The 18,947-nt window shown below is 41.2% G+C and overlaps 1 protein-coding gene across 3 annotated transcripts in view; it reads right to left on the bottom strand.

Moving 5' to 3' along the window:
- Positions 1–18,947, bottom strand: part of ACP3 (acid phosphatase 3) — a 46,937-nt gene that overhangs the window by 17,286 nt on the left and 10,704 nt on the right. For all 3 annotated transcript variants that reach the window (XM_043595401.1, XM_043595403.1, XM_043595402.1), the window contains 6 exons: positions 17,583–17,669; positions 16,989–17,141; positions 12,139–12,237; positions 7,919–8,011; positions 6,177–6,309; positions 1,594–1,676 (listed from right to left, as the gene is read on the bottom strand). In XM_043595401.1, coding sequence (XP_043451336.1) covers positions 1,594–1,676; positions 6,177–6,309; positions 7,919–8,011; positions 12,139–12,237; positions 16,989–17,141; positions 17,583–17,669 — 648 coding nt within the window. The remainder of the gene's footprint in view (positions 1–1,593; positions 1,677–6,176; positions 6,310–7,918; positions 8,012–12,138; positions 12,238–16,988; positions 17,142–17,582; positions 17,670–18,947) is intronic.

The raw sequence follows: 18,947 nt of genomic DNA on the forward strand, positions 1-18,947 counted from the left end.
AATGGAAGAAAATAAATTTGAGTCAAGTTTTCTGCTTTTGTCCCTTGCCTTTTCTAGCGGGACATCTCTGTTTTAGCTGGTTTCACTGATTTGCATTACATTTTAAAATATTTTGGAACACATTAGTGCTAGATTGTATTTCTTCTACAGATTAGAATAATCTGTGATTTTAAAGTTGGGGAAGAATATGTAAGGTTATAAATATCAGGGAAGACAGAAATGTAAGGAAATGGAGAGCACAGCTTAAAAGTAATTGTTTATTACTTTAGGCAGAGAGTAATGATGTGGAGGTATAAAGGTTTATCCCAGTGTGGCTGGAAGGCATAGGGGACTGGTTTTTCAGTCTTAGTTTTGCCACTAATTAACTACACAATCTTTGAAAGTCCTCAGCTTCTCTATCGACAAACGGGCATAACATTTGGTTGCCTAAATTATATGGCAGTGTACATATATTAAAAAGGGGTTAGAACTAATTTACTAGAGAAAGAAATAGAATTACAGAATTATGACTTGCCAGAAATCACACAAGTTAGAACTGGAAAGCAGATGGGAAGCTAAAAAAATTGGCAGAATGGACTGGTTTCAGGAAGCCCTTCTCCAGGAAGCACTACACTCTGTTTCATCCATAAGCTCTTTGTCTTACCCCATTTAGAACCCCTGATCATAAACAAACTTCCTTGTATCTATAGTCACCTCATCCATCTTTCTGCAGAATGGAAACATGGCTTTCTTCAGCCAAACCGCATCTGAGAAATCCTCTATCATGGAGAAGTGGGTGGGAAGCCGAGTCACCATGTTGCGTGTCCTGGTTCGCTGATCTTTGCAGACTCAGTCCATGGACGGCCATTTCAGTGCTCAATGCACCCCTCAAATCCCACCCTCCACCCCGCCAGCAGTGCCCATTTGCCTGACTCCTGCTCCAAGATGGAGGTCTTCTCTGAGACCTCTCTTTTTCTTCCTGCACCCAGTGTAGCTCTAACTTCAGGCTGCGGTCATTTGCCCCCTTCTCTCCCCTATTCCCCTTGCCACCTGGAGATTTTTATTTGGATGCTCCCTGGTGCTTCAGACCCAATTGTCTAATCATTCCCCTGCCCCAGGAGCACCTCCGTTAATGGCTCCACCCTCCTTTTGGTCTTGGAGGCTTGAAACATGGCCTTCACCTGTGGGTTTACCTCCACATCATTACTCTCTGCCTACATCTAATTCATGCTCTGCTTTTGGTTTGGAACAGAAATGATGCTTCCCCTCTCCGAGGCAAAGCTTTTACCTGTACTGCATTTCCATACTGCTTTGTATGGTATTTATGTCTTCCTGTCAGTTTTAGACTGTAAACTCAAGGGCCAGAATTAGGTGTTTAATTTTAAAATTAAAAATTTTAAATATAAAAGCAAAATAAAATTAAAAATGCCAACCACATAGGTGGTCACATATACACATATTTAGGAGACCTGACAAATCAATATTGAAAAGCTTTGAAGAGCTGTCTACTATCTGCTGGGCATTAGGGAAATGATGATGAAGAAAATGAGGCTCCCTCCTTAAAGAGGTCACTTACTGGACAAATGGATATTGATTGGAGATGAAAATACTTACTGCGGAATACATGACAAGTTTTCTGTGGTTTGATGGCCGAGTTGCACTCTTCAGGTGATTGAGGATTTCACCGACCAGGACACCTTAAAGATAGATCAACAAAGGAGCTGAACCAAACGTGGGCTTATGTTTTAGTTCCTAAACTTTGTGTTTACTCTTACTTAGTGATTCTCTCTGCCATGATTCTCAAGACTTGAGAGGAAAAGAACTAACTTTGGTTGAGCATCTATTGTGCTTTATACACATTAGTTTACTGAACCTGACTTGTATCCCCCGTTTACACCAAGGAAGCTGAGGCCTGGCGACACACAGCGAGTCATATACAGGCTGTGCAAAGAGAGCTGGATTGGCACACTGGGACCCTACCACCCCCAGGTTTTGTTAAAGCTCAAGACAGGAGGTTGAGGAACTTGAAAGGAATTACAAATGGCATTTTCAGACAGTTGTTAGCGAGTGCTCTTCTCCAGGGCAGCCGTGATGCGATAGCCTGGCATGTATTCTGTCTCCCCCTCTTGCTTCTGTTCTCTTGGTCAAACCTGTGGGAGGCTGTGGGAGAAAGCAGCTCTCTGGATGTCTGTACAAGTCATGGGCTGTTTTCTGTGGCCCATTACTCCAGGTTACCCTGGGCATCACTATTAGGGGGCAGTCAGCATCTTTCATCTAAGGAATCCATCTGTCTTCAGTAGAGGAGAGCTCTTGCCCTTCATGTTTGTTGCTCCTGAGGTGATGAAGGCGGGTACACAACTCACAGTCCCCATGTCCTTGAAGGCTGAGGGGTACCTTGGAGTGCCAGGCATGGTCTTGAGGGCATCCTGCCCCAGGAACTTCCACAACCATCATCTGAAGACTCCTTATATCTCTGGTGGTTTTTTTACTACACGTGTACTCTCCTGGCTTCCCAGTGATCAGTTCGTTTTTGTCAAGAGCAGGGCATTGATGTTAACAGATGGAAGGTCATTCTGGACTCTGTGGTCCACTCAGCAAACACACACTGAGCAGCTACCATGGGCCAGATACTATGCTAGGTGAATCAGACTCCTGCCTTCGAAAATCTCTTAAAATAGTACACAGAGACTGTTTATTCATCTATATACCAAGAGGCACAATAAAAGGCTAATTACAAAGGAGGTAGTCTGTTCTTTCTGTAGATGCTGTGACTCCCTTGACTGGGAACGGAAGAAGCTAGATGCTGCTTCTCCAACGGGTCTACATCACTCTGCTTCAGAGAAGGTTGCTTTCTCAGAGTCCTTTAGGGATAACACCATCACCTACCAGCAACTTGCTCCGCAACAGGTACTTTGAAGCTGCCTTCAGCATTGATAATGGGAGATGATATCAGCTCTTGGTTCTGAGGTGATTGTCCACCTTGCTCCCAGAAGAAACTAGGGGTAACTACCATAGTTATCCCCGGGCTCTGACATGCCTATTATTTTGCTTTATAGGAGGGGAAACTAGGTTCAGAGACACTCAGCAACTTGTCCAAGATTCCACAACTTGTGCACAGGGAGGCTGAACTTCTCTGAACCCAGCATGTCTTAATCACTAGACTCCACTGTAGTGTGCACTAGCTTCTCCGTTCCCTGTTACATCATTTATTAACTGCATAAACCAGACAAAATATCACTGACTGGAAGACATAAACTTCCCTTCCCACACTCCTGAGCTGCAGCAGGGGCTGGCAAACTTTTTCTGCAAAGGACCAGACAGTGGACCATATGGTCTGCCATAACTGTTCACTCTTGGGTGGAAGCCCAAAACAGCCATAGTCCTACCTAAATGAATGAGTGTATCTGAGTGTCAATAACATTTTATTTATAAAAAATAGGCAGCGGGCTGGATTTGGCTTGTAGGCTATAGTTTACTAACCTGTGGTCTATAGCAAGAAGAGGTTTATATTAATACAGATGTGACCAGCCATATATTCCTAAATGAACCTTAGGGATTTTCTTGGTGTGTGTGTGTATGTGGCAAAATGTGGGTGGAGTGTGCATATTACCAAATTGTATCATCCCTAACACCAACTGGTAGAACAAAAGTTTTGGCAAAGATCAGAAGATACCAGTCAAAGTCCTGATGTTCCTGTGTGACTCTGTCACCTAGACAATATGTTTTTTTTTTTCTGTAGGATTGTGTTCAGCCCCTTCATCATTCAACAAGCACGTAGTTGACAAATCTCTCTTGCCTAGCCAGATCCAAACAATAGGCTGAACTTGGGTTTTGGTAGGAATCATTCAGGAAACTATTCCCTGGTTTATCAATACACTGGACTTCTCCAGAAAACAGGGCAGGTACGTTCACAGAGAAACCAGTCTTCAAAGTCCAAGATGGAAAGAACCCCTGAGGGAAAGACTCTCACAGACAGAATCTAGATGGGGAAACTGACTGAGCAGGGAAGTTATTTCCCTGAAATGCAATCTCTAGTAGTCAAAGGAAAAAAAGAAGAGGAACAAGCTGTGAGGAAAACCCCCATTTTTTATTCCTGTACAGAGTTCTACATCTATTATTAAACTATTCTCAACTTCTGCCTGGCTTTCTCTGCCCATTTCTTCACTGTTTCTTGCATCTAGAGAAGTGCTTCTGAACTTTCATGTTTTATGAGGTACCTCAGGATTTCATTATAATGCAGATTCTGATTCATCTGGTCTGGGGTGGGGCCTGAAATTTCTGCATTTCTAACCAGAGGCTTGGTGAGGCTGAGATTACTGCCCCATGGACTGCATTTTGAGAAGTGAGAGGCTGAATTCCTCAGCCCATCACGACTAGGTTGAGGGACCTCAATCAAGAACCCTGTCTCTACCATCTGATGTGGCTTGGGATGGAGTCACACTTCTAAGGCCTGGTGGTTCAGGAATAAGACCCGGTGTATGTGTAGTCAACAAGGCCCAACTTCCACCCTCTGTCTCCTTTCCTGTTTAGCACATCAGATTGGGCTGCTTCCTGGTCTCTGTCCCTACACCCAGCCCTGAATGAACATCTGCCCAGTCTGGTCCAACAACCAGGATGCTTTGCCTCTGTGTATTCTCCTGGGGCTCTGCTGAACTTGTCCTGACCCCGCCAGTGAATAGGGTCTGGCAATGGTTGGAGTCTTGATGTGATTGCCCTTTTTTTCTCAAACTGTCTAGAATGTATGACCTGGAAATTCTAATCCTGTGGCTTAGAATTTCTTCACTGTTATGTCAACCTGCCATAATGGACTATCTTACTCTCCATTCTTACTTTTATTTATTTTGAGAGAGAGAGAGAAGAGAGAGAGAGAAAAAGCAGGGGAGGGGCAGACAGAAGGAGAGATAGAATCCCAAGCAGACTATACAATCATTGCAAAGCCCGACATGGGGCTCGAACTCACAAACTGTGAGATCGTGACCTTAGCCAAGATCAAGAGTCAGATGCTTAACTGACTGAGCCACCCAGGCGCCCCTCTCCATCCTTACTTTTATTTTTTTATTTTTTAAAAAAATTTTTTTCCCAACATTTATTTATTTTTGGGACAGAGAGAGACAGAGCATGAACGGGGGAGGGGCAGAGAGAGAGGGAGACACAGAATTGGAAACAGGCTCCAGGCTCTGAGCCATCAGCCCAGAGCCCGACTCGGGGCTCGAACTCACGGACCGTGAGATCGTGACCTGGCTGAAGTCGGACGCTTAACCGACTGCGCCACCCAGGCGCCCCTCCATCCTTACTTTTAATGCCTATATTAAATTAAATGCCAGATTAATGCCTGAATCTGACACTTCCTTTGGTATCTTGGCTTGGCCACCCAACTGCCCTCAGAATCCTTATCCTGATTATAAGGATTTGGCATCCTCTTGCCTGGTCTACCTTTGTTATGATAGGATGTCCTACACAATGAAGGGCCAAATCCAGCTGAAAGGAGGCATCACTGAGAAATAAACACCTTCCACCCCCAATGGGAACATTTAAGCTGTGTCATAAACTTGTCAGTTGCAGTATGTGTTAATCTACAGGACACAATTAGCCTGAAAAAATATGTTTTATTAACTTAAACAGTGGATACCACCAAGAATTTTGGGAAAATGGGCCCCTTTTGTCACACTTCCCCCTTGAAAAATTCATACTATAGGCCACCAGACACAATTGCTTTTCATGGAGCTCTGATACAAAATCATTGAGGCACCTGGGTAGCTCATTTGGTTAAGCCCTTACTTCAGCTCAGGTCATGATCTTATGGTTCGTGAGTTTGAGCCCTGTGTCAGGCTCCGTGCTGACAGCTGGACCCTGGAGCTTGCTTTGGATTCTGTGTCTCCCTGTCTCTCTCTGCCCCTCCCCTGCTCATGCTCTTTCTCTCTCAAAAATAAACATTTAAAAAGTTAAAACAACAACAATAAAAGCCTTAATTGTTTGAAAGGATGAAAAGTATCGTTTACCTTTATCCCAAAGCTTCCATTTTCCAGATAGGAAAACTAAGGCCCAAGTGGGCAATGTTAATGAGTATAAAAACACATAATGTTTACTGACAGTGTATTATGTACCAGGTACTATTTGCCCTAAGCTTTTTGAATACATACGTATATATCACTCAACCACAAATCCAATACGCTCCTTTCACTTTCTTATATACTTACCCCCCTGCAGTCTAGATTTTTCTTTCTGCTTGTGAATTCCATAGACAGACAGGATGGACAATTCTGATAATTCTTTCAACTTAGTCATGGTGTTCTCTGTGGCCCAGGAGGGTAAAGTGAAATTGTGAACACTCTGTAGCAGAGAAAAAGGGAAGAAAACGTGTATTTTTATTTGTTAACTTTTTTGTCCTCTTTCCACCACAAGAACTCCTGGGTCTAGGCTTTCTTGTCCTGACATTTGTCTCTAGGAAACCTTTCCTTTGTGATAAGTAGTGGTATTAATTTTCAGAAGAAAAATTCACAGGGACTAATTTGCCCCTTCCTACCAAGCCCATAGCTTTTGGCTTAACTGTGGGTCCAAAGGATGATTCCTATTTTGCAAAGTAAGGGTGAGATAGGGTAAAAATGTACCTCATTCCTTTATGAAAGGTTTAGAAATCTATTAACCTGTGGGGAAGGTGACACTGACAAGGTTTGATGATGTTTTCCTCAAAGCTGAAAGAACGTCCTGAGAGGACAGCTGGGAGAGGCAATATATTTCTGGAACCTTCAGTACCAGACCCCCACTCCCATTAGCTCCAGTTCACTGACTCCCGAGAAAGTGCACTGTATATACAGTAGACTCTTTGTGAAACTTTTTAAACGGATGAACAAGCTGTATAGCATGGTGGGTAAAGGCTTTGTGCCAATATTTATTACTTGCTATGAAAAACTGATTAAGACTCCCCTAGATTCGAAACAGGAGAGACAGAGAGACAGAGAATTCTTGAAAGAGGAGATCAAAGTGGAGTGGCCCAGAGAGGAAATAAGTGGGAGGGAGGAGAAAAGGAAACCACGCACCACACCCACATTATGGAACAGCTCAAATCAACCCAGGGTAAGGAAGAAAGAAAAGAAATTAAGACTTGAACCAAAATGTGGGCTCTTGTCCCCACTAAGGAGTCTTTTGTAAAGCTAACGAATCTTCCTTGAAACAGGGGCTAATGATAAAGTGAAAATATTGGGAGAGTCATGTGTACTTTTAGGCAATGAACTCGATCATGAAAGGGGACAAACTGTGTCATTTGTTACTAAGATGAACTATGAAAGTAACTGCTGTCCCCAGACATTCATGATGGCCTCAAGATCAGAGGTGGCTGTAAATCGTGTGGGTGGTCAGAATTTTGCCCCAGGATTCAGGGAGCCTGGTAGGGAAAACAGGATTATAGAGTACCCCTTTGGGCCAGTAGGTGGTGCATAGTGAGTGAAAAATACCATGTAGGCTTGAAAACCTCAAAGGTCATTGATCCAGCTACAGAGTTTATTTCGTATGCATTGTACCGCAAGGAAGAGATTCCCGATAAACCAATTTCAATAACCTGGTTTCAAGTTGGCTTGCTTATTTCTATATCCAGAAATGAGGTGCCTTTTTTCCCCTGTCTATTCAATAACATTGCTGCTTTCATTAAAATCCATGACAGGAGCCCAGCATTCCTGAGTGACTGAAAAATAAGTACACGGCAAGGCACAGAAGAAAAGCAATTTTGCGTGCAATTTTCTAAAGGGTGAAAACATAAATAATGGAGAGAAAAAGTCAGAATTTTTAAGTCCATATAAATAAGTCTTGAATTATGTTTCAATGTCAAAGGAAGCATAAGTAACATATCTGCCAAAAAGTGAAAGAAAATGTATTCATCTGTCTCAAAATAGGCAGGGGTCATAAAATCAGATTGCAGGTTAATCTTTGATAATTTTTCTTTTACCTCACAAAATAAAGGGTCATAGACTTTAGTCCACATTCCAAAAAGGTCCCGGGTATGGTATCCTGTAAATGTTGGCAAGGTTTCTATAAAATCCTGAAACACACACAGAGGGAGAAAACATTTCTACATTAGAGACTCTTAATTTCAGCATTATGAATATTTGGGGCTAATTTTGTTGTGGGGAGTGCCCTATGTTTTGTAGGACATTTGGCTGTCTCCCTGACCTGTATCTACCAGATGAACAGCATGGCATCATCCCTCATCCCTCAGCTGTGACAACCCAAAGTGTCTCCAAACATTCCTAATGTTCCCTGTGGGGCAAATTTGCCCCCATTGAGAGCTGTGCTGTTCTTCACATGAAAGTGAACCTGGAATATTGGCTGTGGTAATACAAACCTGAAGAATTTTACGAACGCTAATGGATTACTTAAAAAAAAATTTTTTTTAACATTTATTTATTATTGAGAGACAGACACAGAGCGTGAGGGGGAGAGGGACAGAGAGAGAGGGAGACACAGAATCCGAAGCAGCTCCAGGCTCTGAGCTGTCAGCACAGAGCCCGACGCGGGGCTCGAACTCACTAACTGCGAGATCATGACCTGAGCTGAACTCGGTCGCCCAACCAACTGAGCCATCCAGGCACCCCACTAATTGATTAGTTTTAATGATTACATTAAAATGTGGGCACATGCTGGCTTACTGCCACGTGCTCCTGGTTTGTCTTGGAACCAGGCCAAGTGTACTACCTCAAATGTTTTTTTGGAAATAGGTGAAGTATAACTCACATATACAAATGACTGGTCAAGGTGGGAAGGGGAAGCAGGTCTTAGGCCAACACACCTCAGGAATATACAGCAGAAACTGGACCTGATATCTGGCGATCAATCAAATTTGGGAGGGATGCACACATTTCTCTAGATTCTGGATTATTCTTGTATTGTCATGATAATGACACCTACTGTTCAGCTACCTGCCTGATGGATTTGGCAGCAATTTCTGGGAATCCTTTTGAAAGATATTATATGGTGGATAAATTTTCTAGGAAAATATAATTTGCCAATATTAACCTAAACAAATCTTCTTAAAATAAATTAATTATTAAAGATCCCCCCTCTAAATGAAACGAAACCAAACCAAGTAACAGCTCTGGGGCCAGATAACTTTACAGAGGAATTCTACCAAGATTTTCAAGAGTAAGTTATTCTAATGCTGTTTTAACTGTTATAGAGTGTAGAAAAAGAAAAAAAGAACAAACTTCCAAAACATTTTTCTGAGTAAGTGCAACACTGACACTGACAAAAGACTGGCCAGAAAACTATAGTCCAATGGTGCTTTGAATATGAATACAAAAGGTCTAAGTAACATATTAACAAATAATTCAATATCCAAAGAAAGGGCTTGATTCTAGACATGTAAAGATGACTCAATAGTAGCAAATCTATGAAAATAATTAATCTTAGTAATTGATCCAAGGAGTAAAATAACTTAATTATATTTAAATAATGTTAAAAAGACTTTTCAAAAAATTAAACACCACTATTGATTAAAAACAACCAACAAAATAGGAAAGATAGCTATTTCCTTAACTTGATACAAATATCTTTATTTGGTCCTAAAGCCAACATGCTTAATAGATAAAAAATAAGACAAAGATGTCCTCTGCCAATACTATTATGTCATACCGTACTTTAAGTATTGGCCAGTGCAAATATGCACAAGAAATCAGAGGCATAAATACTGGAAAAATAGAGATAAGCCATATTTGTTTGCAGATGTTATAAGCCTGGAGCAAACTTAACAATAAATGTAAAGACTTAAATGAAGAAAACCTTAAAAAATTCCTAAAGATAAGGGGCACCTGGGTGACTCAGTTGGCTAAGCATCCAACTCTTGATTTTGGCTCACAGGTTCATGAGTTCGATCCCTGCATCAGGCTCCTGATGCTGATAGTGCAGAGACTGCTTGGGATTCTTTCTCTCTCTCATCTCTGCCCCTCCCGTGCATGCTCTCTCTCTCAAAATAAATAAATAGACTTGAAAAAAAAATCTTGAAGATGAGAACAAATAGTAACATGTACCATGTTCTTAGAAAGGAAGACTCAATATCATAGAATTGCAAATTCTCCGAGTTAATATATAAATTTAATCTGACTCCAATAAAAACACTAAAAAGTGAAAAAAAAGTGGTTTTGGAACTCAGACAAGTGGACTCTAAAGTTCACAAAGAAAATAAAAACATAGTCATGAAAAACCAGAAAAGTAGAGAGTGAAGGGTGACAAGCCTTTTAGATATTAAAGCCTGTATAAATGTTACTAAGTGTAACAGCGTAGTTTTGGCTAATGAAACATAAAAATAATTGAATAAAAATTCCAGCTACAGACCACATACACTGGGGAATTTTAATATATATAATAAGAAAAAGGTGGGAAAAAGAGGAACTGTTCAATAAATAGTGACAGGGTGATTAGGGAAATATGGAAAAACTTAAGCAGGTTACAAATTTCACAGCTCACACCAGCATAAACTATAAATGGGTCCACTATGTAAATGTATGATAGAGTGGAATTAGAAGAAAACACTGAAGACTTCCTTTATTACCTAGGAGTGGGAAAAACTTTTCTAAATATGACTACAAATATACAAACCATATATGAATGCATCAGCACACTTAAGATTATGCCCTAGCAAAAACACTGTAAACAACGTCAATAGGCAAACAATAGAAATAATGCCCTTTATGGAACAGGAAAAAAATGTCAAAATACAGGGAGAAAGCTCCTAAAATTTATAGAAAAGAGAAAAGCAATAACTCAAAGGATAAATGGTAAAGGGATATGAAGACAACAAGAAATACAAAAGACATTTAACTAGATAAAGATATCCAAAGTTCACTCATCATAAGAGAAAAGTACTATAGCACAATGCTCTATAATGATGATGGTACTGGGCTTCCTTGTCTTGTTCCTGACTTTAGAGGGGATGCTTCTAATGATAACATTTTTTAACATACAGATTGGCAAATCTCCTCAAAGTTGTCTACATATTGTTGGCAAGGCTATAGAGAAACAGGCAATCTTGTGCATTGTTGACAGGGGTAGCCATTAGTATAATCACTTTGGAGGATATTTTGATAATATTTCCAATTGCCCCAGATTTTCTACTTCTGGGATACTATTCCACAGATATTCTTGCGAAATGATTTAGATGCACAAGATATTCATACAGACTGTAAATGACTGGAAATGACTCACTTGTCTATCAATATGAACTGGTTAAAGTATGGGAGGTCCATGAATTCAAATGCAGTTATAAAAAAATGAGGAAACTCTTTATGTACACATATAGAAATATTTCTAAGATCTATTGTTAATTGAAAAAAACCCAAAGTGTCCAACCTTGTGAATATAGTATACCACTTTTGTGTAGCAAAGAGGAAACCACCAAAATATATTCATATTTATTTGCATATGCATAAAGAAACTGCAAGACTTTATAAGAAAATACTACCAGCAATTACCTGTGGGGTCTTTAAGAGACTTTCCACTGTATTTAACGTATTAGAGATTCAAAATATTATTTTTTCTTAAAAAATACTTTTTAACGTTTATTTAGTTTTGAGAGACAGAGAGAGAGCACAAGTGGGGAAGGGGCAAGGAGAGAGTAAGACATAGAATGCAAAGCTCTGAGCTGTCAGCACAGAGACCGATGCGGGGCTTGAACCCACAAACCATGAGATCATGACCTGAGCTGAAGTCGGATGTTTAACCAACTAAACCACCCAGGTGCCCCCAAAATATTCTTAAAAGTATGAAGCATTATACCTATCTTTTGCATAGTATTAAAAAGGGGTATTTTGCAAAGTGGAAACATAAAAAAGATTATCCTTTATGTTTGAAGATAAATGGTCCCAACCCCTCAACCGCAATAAGGCAGATCATTTTAGACTTGCATTTATTCTGACCTAGCTATGCAATTTCGTCTGGCTCCTTCAGACACACGGGTATAGGATTAGAAAGGGACTGGCTTCGTTATTAGTTTGTGGTCTCACACAGGGAAGGGGACGGGGTAGAGATGACTGACCCTCACTAAACATTTTAACCCATTGCTATAACCAGCCACTGGCAGACATATTCCTCCCACATGTTTAAGAAGCTGGAGTTTCATCCTTTGTCTTCGGCCCTTTCACTCCTGCACACCACTAAGTGACACCATTTTTTAACCTTATAAGGATGCAGCCTCTTCTGGAATTCCTCCGATTTGAGAGTCTCATCCTTAAGTTCTTTAAACCGAGGGCAGTCCCCGAAAGGCAGGTACAGCAACTGAGGACAAAAGAAAAATCATAAATTCTTTGTTGGAAGAACTTTTCACTAAAGAAGCAGTAGACATATTTTAAGCCTCATTAGGTACAAAGCGACCTGAATAAAAGATTAAAATGTGTTTTCAGCTGAAAGGAAATTCTAAAATTGAGGAAAAGGAGATAAATGGTCTGTAGGTCTTAAAGAGTAGGATATGTACCCAGAACTGAAAAGCTTTCTTTTTCTTCTTTCATGAATTTGCCTAAGTAGGACTATATCATTGGTAAAAGAGTCACACTTCCTGGTTTTCCATGTTGATATGATTATCTTGCTTCCTACTGGACGTCTTTCATTTCTAGCACAAATTGCACATGTATGTGCACATGCACCCCCTCCCCCCCCACCCCACATAAGTATGGAGAAATGAATAAGAGGTTCTGGAAAGAATCTTAAGAGATTGATTAACCATTCATTGACTTGGATTCTTGCAAGTTCGCAGGCTGTTAAAATAAGGGCATATACTAAATATGTAGAAAAATACATTTAAAAACCCATTATGAGGACAAAGGGATGAGTTTAAATTCAACAATCTTTTGTAGTCTTAATATAACCTACAGGTTGGTGACTCTTCAGCTTATTTTGCTGCTCTGACTTTTCATTTGTGGCTGGTCTCGTATTTCCAGCCTTCGGTGGACATCACTACTTGGATGTTTCTTTCTCCTCAAGTTTAACATGTACAAAACTGAACTCAACTTCATTTTTAATCATTTTACTTCTGTAATCTCCTTAATTTTGCAATGGTAACATTTATCATCCTATTTCATAGACTACTCAGTTGTTTGTTTACTTTCAAAATATATCCAAAATGGACCCCTCTTCATTTTATTCAATGTTCCCTCCCAGTCCAAACCACCGTAACCTGTGCTTCAATTAATGCAAGGGTCTGCTATTTGGTCAGTAGGCATCCACTCTTTCTACCTTCACAATTCATTCTCCACACTGCAGTTACTCTAATCCTTTTCACATCATCTATCTATCTATCTATCTATCTATCTATCTATCTATCTATTTCTGAGAGAGACAGAGACAGCATGGGCAGAGGAGGGGTAGAAAGCGAGCAAGAGAGAACCGCAAGCGGGCTCTGCACTGACAGCACAGAGCACGATGTAGGGCTCGAACTCATGAAACCATGATTTCACAACCTGAGCCGAAACCAAGAGTTAGACATTTAACTGACTGAGCCACCCCAGGTGTCCCTCGCGTTTCATTTTTATAAACACAAATCTTTCCAAAGCATCAATCAGACCACACCATTCTGCAGTTTATAACTTTCACTGGCTTTCATCTTACTTGCTAGAATCCAAACTCAGCTAAGTCTAGAGATCTCGTTGCCCTGCTTTCCTGCTACTGCCCCTTCACCCACTCCTCTCCAGCAACACTGTCGGCCTCCTTACTATCCCCTGAGCTCACAGGCTTGGGGGCGCTGCAGACGGTCCCCTGCCTGAGACTGTGCCCCTGGTGACTCTCACCAGCCTCTTCTAGCCATTCTTTCTTGCTTTATCTTCTTCAAAGACCTCATCGCCATTTGAAATCGTTACTATTTTTTACTTCTTTATCATCTGTTTCCTATAAAATACAAACTCGAGGACAGTCAGGATCTTGTTTCTCTTGTTCACTGCTGTGTTGACAATGCCTCGAACAGAGCCTGGCATATGAGTAGCTACTCAGGAAACTTGTTTTCTTAATAACTTGCTTCCTGACTCTGTCTCATTTGTCTTACTTTGCTTTCTTTCCTCTAATGTCTTTAGCATCTAATTTCAGACCTTCATCTCCTCATTGCTGAATTGCTTCCCCAGATATTCTCAGATGCTCCAGTATCCTTTGCTTCCCAACCACTGTCAGACAGGTGCCTCAGACCACCACTTATCATGTGTGCATGGTACTGAAGAATGAACGTGCACAGGTTTCTTTTATGTCTGCTGCTTTACATCTTCATTTCCCTGCATGACTTTCTAATTTTTCCACAGAACGAATGACACTGTGAAGGGAAAAGGGACAGGGCTATTCATTTAAAGGCCTAGGTTTCAATGAATTACTCAACCTTCCTAGTCTTTAGTTTTCTCATCCCACACATTGAAATGAGAGAGGCTGAAAATAAGTGGGATAATCACCTAAACATCTGACCAGCATTTTGTAATTAACAAAAATTTTCATTTCTTAATCAACTGGGTTTTCATGAATCGTCATGAAATAGGTGGGTGCTGTTGTTCCCACGTTACAGAAAAGGACACTGATTGGGGGGGGTGACTTGAGGTCAAGTGTCTGAAATGGTAGTTGGCTCTCAGACCTAGGTTTCTCCAGCTTTAAATGCAGCCTTCCTTCTTTTTTTCAGTTTATTTATTTGGGAGGACGGGGCAGTGGGGAGGGGTAGAGAGAGAGGATCCCAAACAGGCTCCATGCTGTCAGCGCAGAGCCCGACATGGGGCCTGATCTCATGAACCATCAGATGATGACCTGAGCTGAAATCAAGAGTCAGACGCTTAACTGATGGAGCCACCCAGGCACCCCTAATGCAGCCCTCCTATATCACACTGCCACTTAGTCCCAAGATTCCCCCTGGCTATTCAATTTGGATTCTTTAATCTGTGTCCAATATAGTTATTCAGCCATTTTCATTCTTTCTAAATACGAACTCTGGACACAGAAGGGCAAGCCCTCTGTATATTCACCCACTGCCATGTTTTGGGGCTGCTTTCTTCTCCTTTCCTTCCTTCCTCCAAGGTCTGGTGCGAGCTCTCACTCCCTCCACGAAGACTCTGTCATTACGGGCTGCCCTGTGGCAGCTCCATGTGTGTGTTTCTCTGGGCTCCTCCAGCACAGGCAGCTTATACTTGGATCATCAACCCACCACTTGTATTGTGGTCTGCACGTGTCACACATGCGAGTCTTTTGTAATCAAGTGGATGATAAATTAGGGAAGGAACCTGGCCTTATATTTCTCTTTGGCACTTAGCACAGCTCTGGGAATAACTGTGTGTTGATTGATTTTGTCAGATTTCTTAGCTGATGTTAGAACTGTTTTCATCTTAGCACGTAGCTGGAAGCCATGATAATCTTGCTTGCTTCTCTCTCCCTCGCTCTCCTTGTTTCTCTTTTCCTCTTCTAATAGCTCCTATATTCTCTTTACTACATAATTTAATGACTAGCTTTACATAATTTAATCTAGCTACATAATTTAATCTAGCTACATAATTTAATCTAGCTTTCAGGATTAAGGGTTAAACAGCTACCTTGGTCTGCACCGGCTAAATTTGGTTCTGCTGTCCAGTGTCTATCTTTGCAGAAAAGGCTGTGGCAAATGTGATTTTTTTTTTCTTTTTGGAAGACAATATTCACCAACTCCTAAGAACACTGATCATCATAATATTTTACTCCTGATTCTGTTGAAGAAAAAGAGGTACAAATAAATCATCCTATCTTTTCAGGAAACATCAGAATGACTGGTTAAAGTAGAGTTACCTGGAGTGAGGTTGACAGGCTCAGGCTGTTTCTACAAAGTATTTGGGAAATATTCTTACGTCATTAGATGCAACAGTTCAGTCAAATGTCTAGGAGTACTGGCAGGGCAAAGAGGACAGTGGCCTGCCCCAGGGGGTCTCTGGGCAACAATCCGGGTGCAGAAGTTGTGCTAAGCCCCAGCTACAGAGAAATGACATGGTCATGCTTACAATGTGACTGCAGGGGAATCATGATGGATTCCTTGTCCCAAACTATTTCCTTCATCTAGTCTTAAATCACGCATCTGGGAGATTAGTTAGATGTATTTAATACTATTAAAATAAAGCAATTCCTCTGAAAATGTTAAAGAGTTCTTGGTCCCTCCTATGCAGTGCAAATAATTTTGAGAGCTTCTCTTATATAGCCTCATTCAGGCAGCTTGGTTTATGGTACTGGTTCTCACACTCAGCTGTCCACTGGAAACATCTAGGGAGATTATTTTAAAAGTACTCATATCTGCGTCCCAGCCTCAGATATTCTGATTTGTTGTGGAGAGTGCCCTAGGTGCCAGGATTTAAAACATTCTCAGGTAATTCTAATATAATAACTTTGAGAACCACTATTTTACAGGGAAAGAAATTGCTCTGGAATGACCCAGGCCTGGTTCTAGTCCCAGTTGTGATGCTTACCAGCTTTGTGGCATTGAGCCCATTTTATTTATTTTTCTGAGTACTTATATCCCTGGATATAAAAGGAGAACACTAATATTGTCCATTCAACATTGTTACAAAAGGTAATATGATGACACGTATAAAGTGCTAGTCACTAACTATGTACTCAAATCTTTCTTTTTTCCCCTACCTTGGAATGAGAGTTTCATGTGGGGATGGGTGTTTTGTAGGGAGAGAGGTCTTAGAGTGTTCTGGAAGAAAGAGACCCCTATGCGGGGCGCCAAAAGCCTGGGAATTGAAGGTAGAACAAGGGGAACCCCGTGTGTGTGCATATGTGTGTGTGTGAAGATGGAAAGGGATGAACTGCCATTCGGTGAAAGAGTAGCACAACAAAGTAGATGATAAAGATCCAAGCTGAGATTCTTTTCCTACTCTCTATTGCCTGGGGCTTTCTGTGTCCTACTTTGTCCCTTGTACCTTTATTAGAAAAGGATTGAGATCGCACAGACCAAGCAGTGTCCAGACCTCCAAGCCCACAAGTACTGGACAACCTGCCTTCCTCCTCCTCAGCCCCAGGGGATGTCCTGGTTATCCCAGAATACTGACCCGATCTTCAGAAAGAGAGATTGTGTGCACCGGGATGGGCTGCCATGGTAGGCTGGGATTCCAGATGCTGATACCCTCTGGGGGAAATAGGCCTGCAAGGTTTGTCATAGCACTCATCAAAGTCCGGTCAACGTCCGTGCTTTGAATGTAAACCTAGAGTGGGGAAAATCAAAGGAGAATCCAACCAGTTGGAACTGTGGGTTTTCCACTGTGGAGTGAAGAGTATTTTTGAGAAAGGCCAGGACCCTCACACCAAAACATTAGCATCATGATCGTAGTATCTATGGAGATAGAGACAGTATGATGAGAATGCCAGATGGTATGTCAATAGCTGAATTGACAAAAGAGATCAATTAAGTGGTGGCTACTTGCCAAGCCAAAGTATTTGCCAATAGTTATCCATAAATTTTTGAACTTATTCATATTCATAAATTTTTTAGGAATAAAATGTTTGTATAAAGAGGAGTATATTTGTAAATGAGATCTCTGACTTGTATAAGTTCCTTGGAAAACAGGTAAAACACTTTCACAAATGCACCATTATGTTACATCCTATCAAGGAAAAACGTTTCCACTCTTGGATCCCCAACTTACCTGTTCACGTTTGTAGGACTCATTCAAAAATTTTCTATATCTTTGCCTTATATACCGTCCAAGTTCATAATGCTGTTCCATGCCCAGCTATGAGAACAAATAAAAGCAAAAATCAGTGAAAGTAAATTCTGGAATCTTATGTGTGAGTCTCATCTCTCCTCACTGAATGAGCGGAGTAAATAACGGTGCACTTCAATCGTTCAACAAAAACAACAACATATTTTTAAATGAAAACAAGAAAAGAGAGTTGTAATCTTTAGCCATGACTTCTGGAGAAAACTCATTCACCTTTATTAGCACTTAACATAGAGCCTTGCACACTTAATAGCTGGTGATTGATCTGATTTAAATAAATGGTTCATCTCTGGTGCGGTAGAACATCACTGGCTCATCTTTGTTGTAGAACATTCAAGAGAGCTGGTTGACCACTTGGTGGAGGTTTTGTGGAAGAAATTCAACCATCTGGTAAGAAGTTGGACTTGATGAATCTGAAGATCACTTTTTTCCCATTGTTGCATTTATTTTTTGAGACAGTTCAAGCGGGGGACATGCAGAGAGAGAGACGGAGGGTACGGGGTGGGAACAGAGGATCTGAAGTGGGCTCTGAGCTGACAGCAGTGAGCCTGATTTGGGGCTTTGAACTCGGGAACTGCGAGATCATGACCTGAGCCAAAGTCGGATGCTCAACCAACTGAGCCACCCAGGGGCCCCTGAAGATCACTTTTAACTTCTAGGTATAATGATTTATTATCTGCACAGTTTATTTATGCCTGGTTCATGAAAAACTAGAGCCTCCTACCCAAAATGTGGTCTGGGGATCAGCAGTATTAGCATCACTTGGGAGTATGTTAGAAACCCAATTCTTAGGACTCACCTTGATCTACTGAGCCAGAATCTTCGGGGTGGGGGGGGCATAGAGCTCAGGAACCTGTTTTTAACAAGCTTACTAAGATTCTGATGGCCAATAACCATTGAGGAGTGTTGCTTTAGTTCAGTGATCCTCAAGCATTACTGTGCATCAGAAGCAAAATTATCTAGGGGTTCTTGTTGAAATGCAGATGACTCAGCACTTCTGCCAGAGATTCCTGCTCATTAGATCCTGGGGTGGCCCTGGAATCTGCATTTCAACAAGTGCCCTGAGTGATTCAGATCCATGTGGTAGAGTGCCATGCTTTGAGAAACACTGCATTCGAGTCCATCTTTAATCCCAAGTTTTACCAGAGCCTCAGGAGTCAGAGAGGATATGGTCACTATAGCTCGGCTTGGTCCCACTTGTTCATTTGCTTCTACTCCTAGATACCATGATCATTACCACCTCCCTAGGATGAGGAAGCAGGTGTGAAAAGAGTCAGGTGTGCTTTAATT

This window comes from Prionailurus bengalensis, chromosome C2 (assembly GCF_016509475.1).
Source record: "Prionailurus bengalensis isolate Pbe53 chromosome C2, Fcat_Pben_1.1_paternal_pri, whole genome shotgun sequence".
Lineage (NCBI taxonomy): Eukaryota > Metazoa > Chordata > Mammalia > Carnivora > Felidae > Prionailurus > Prionailurus bengalensis.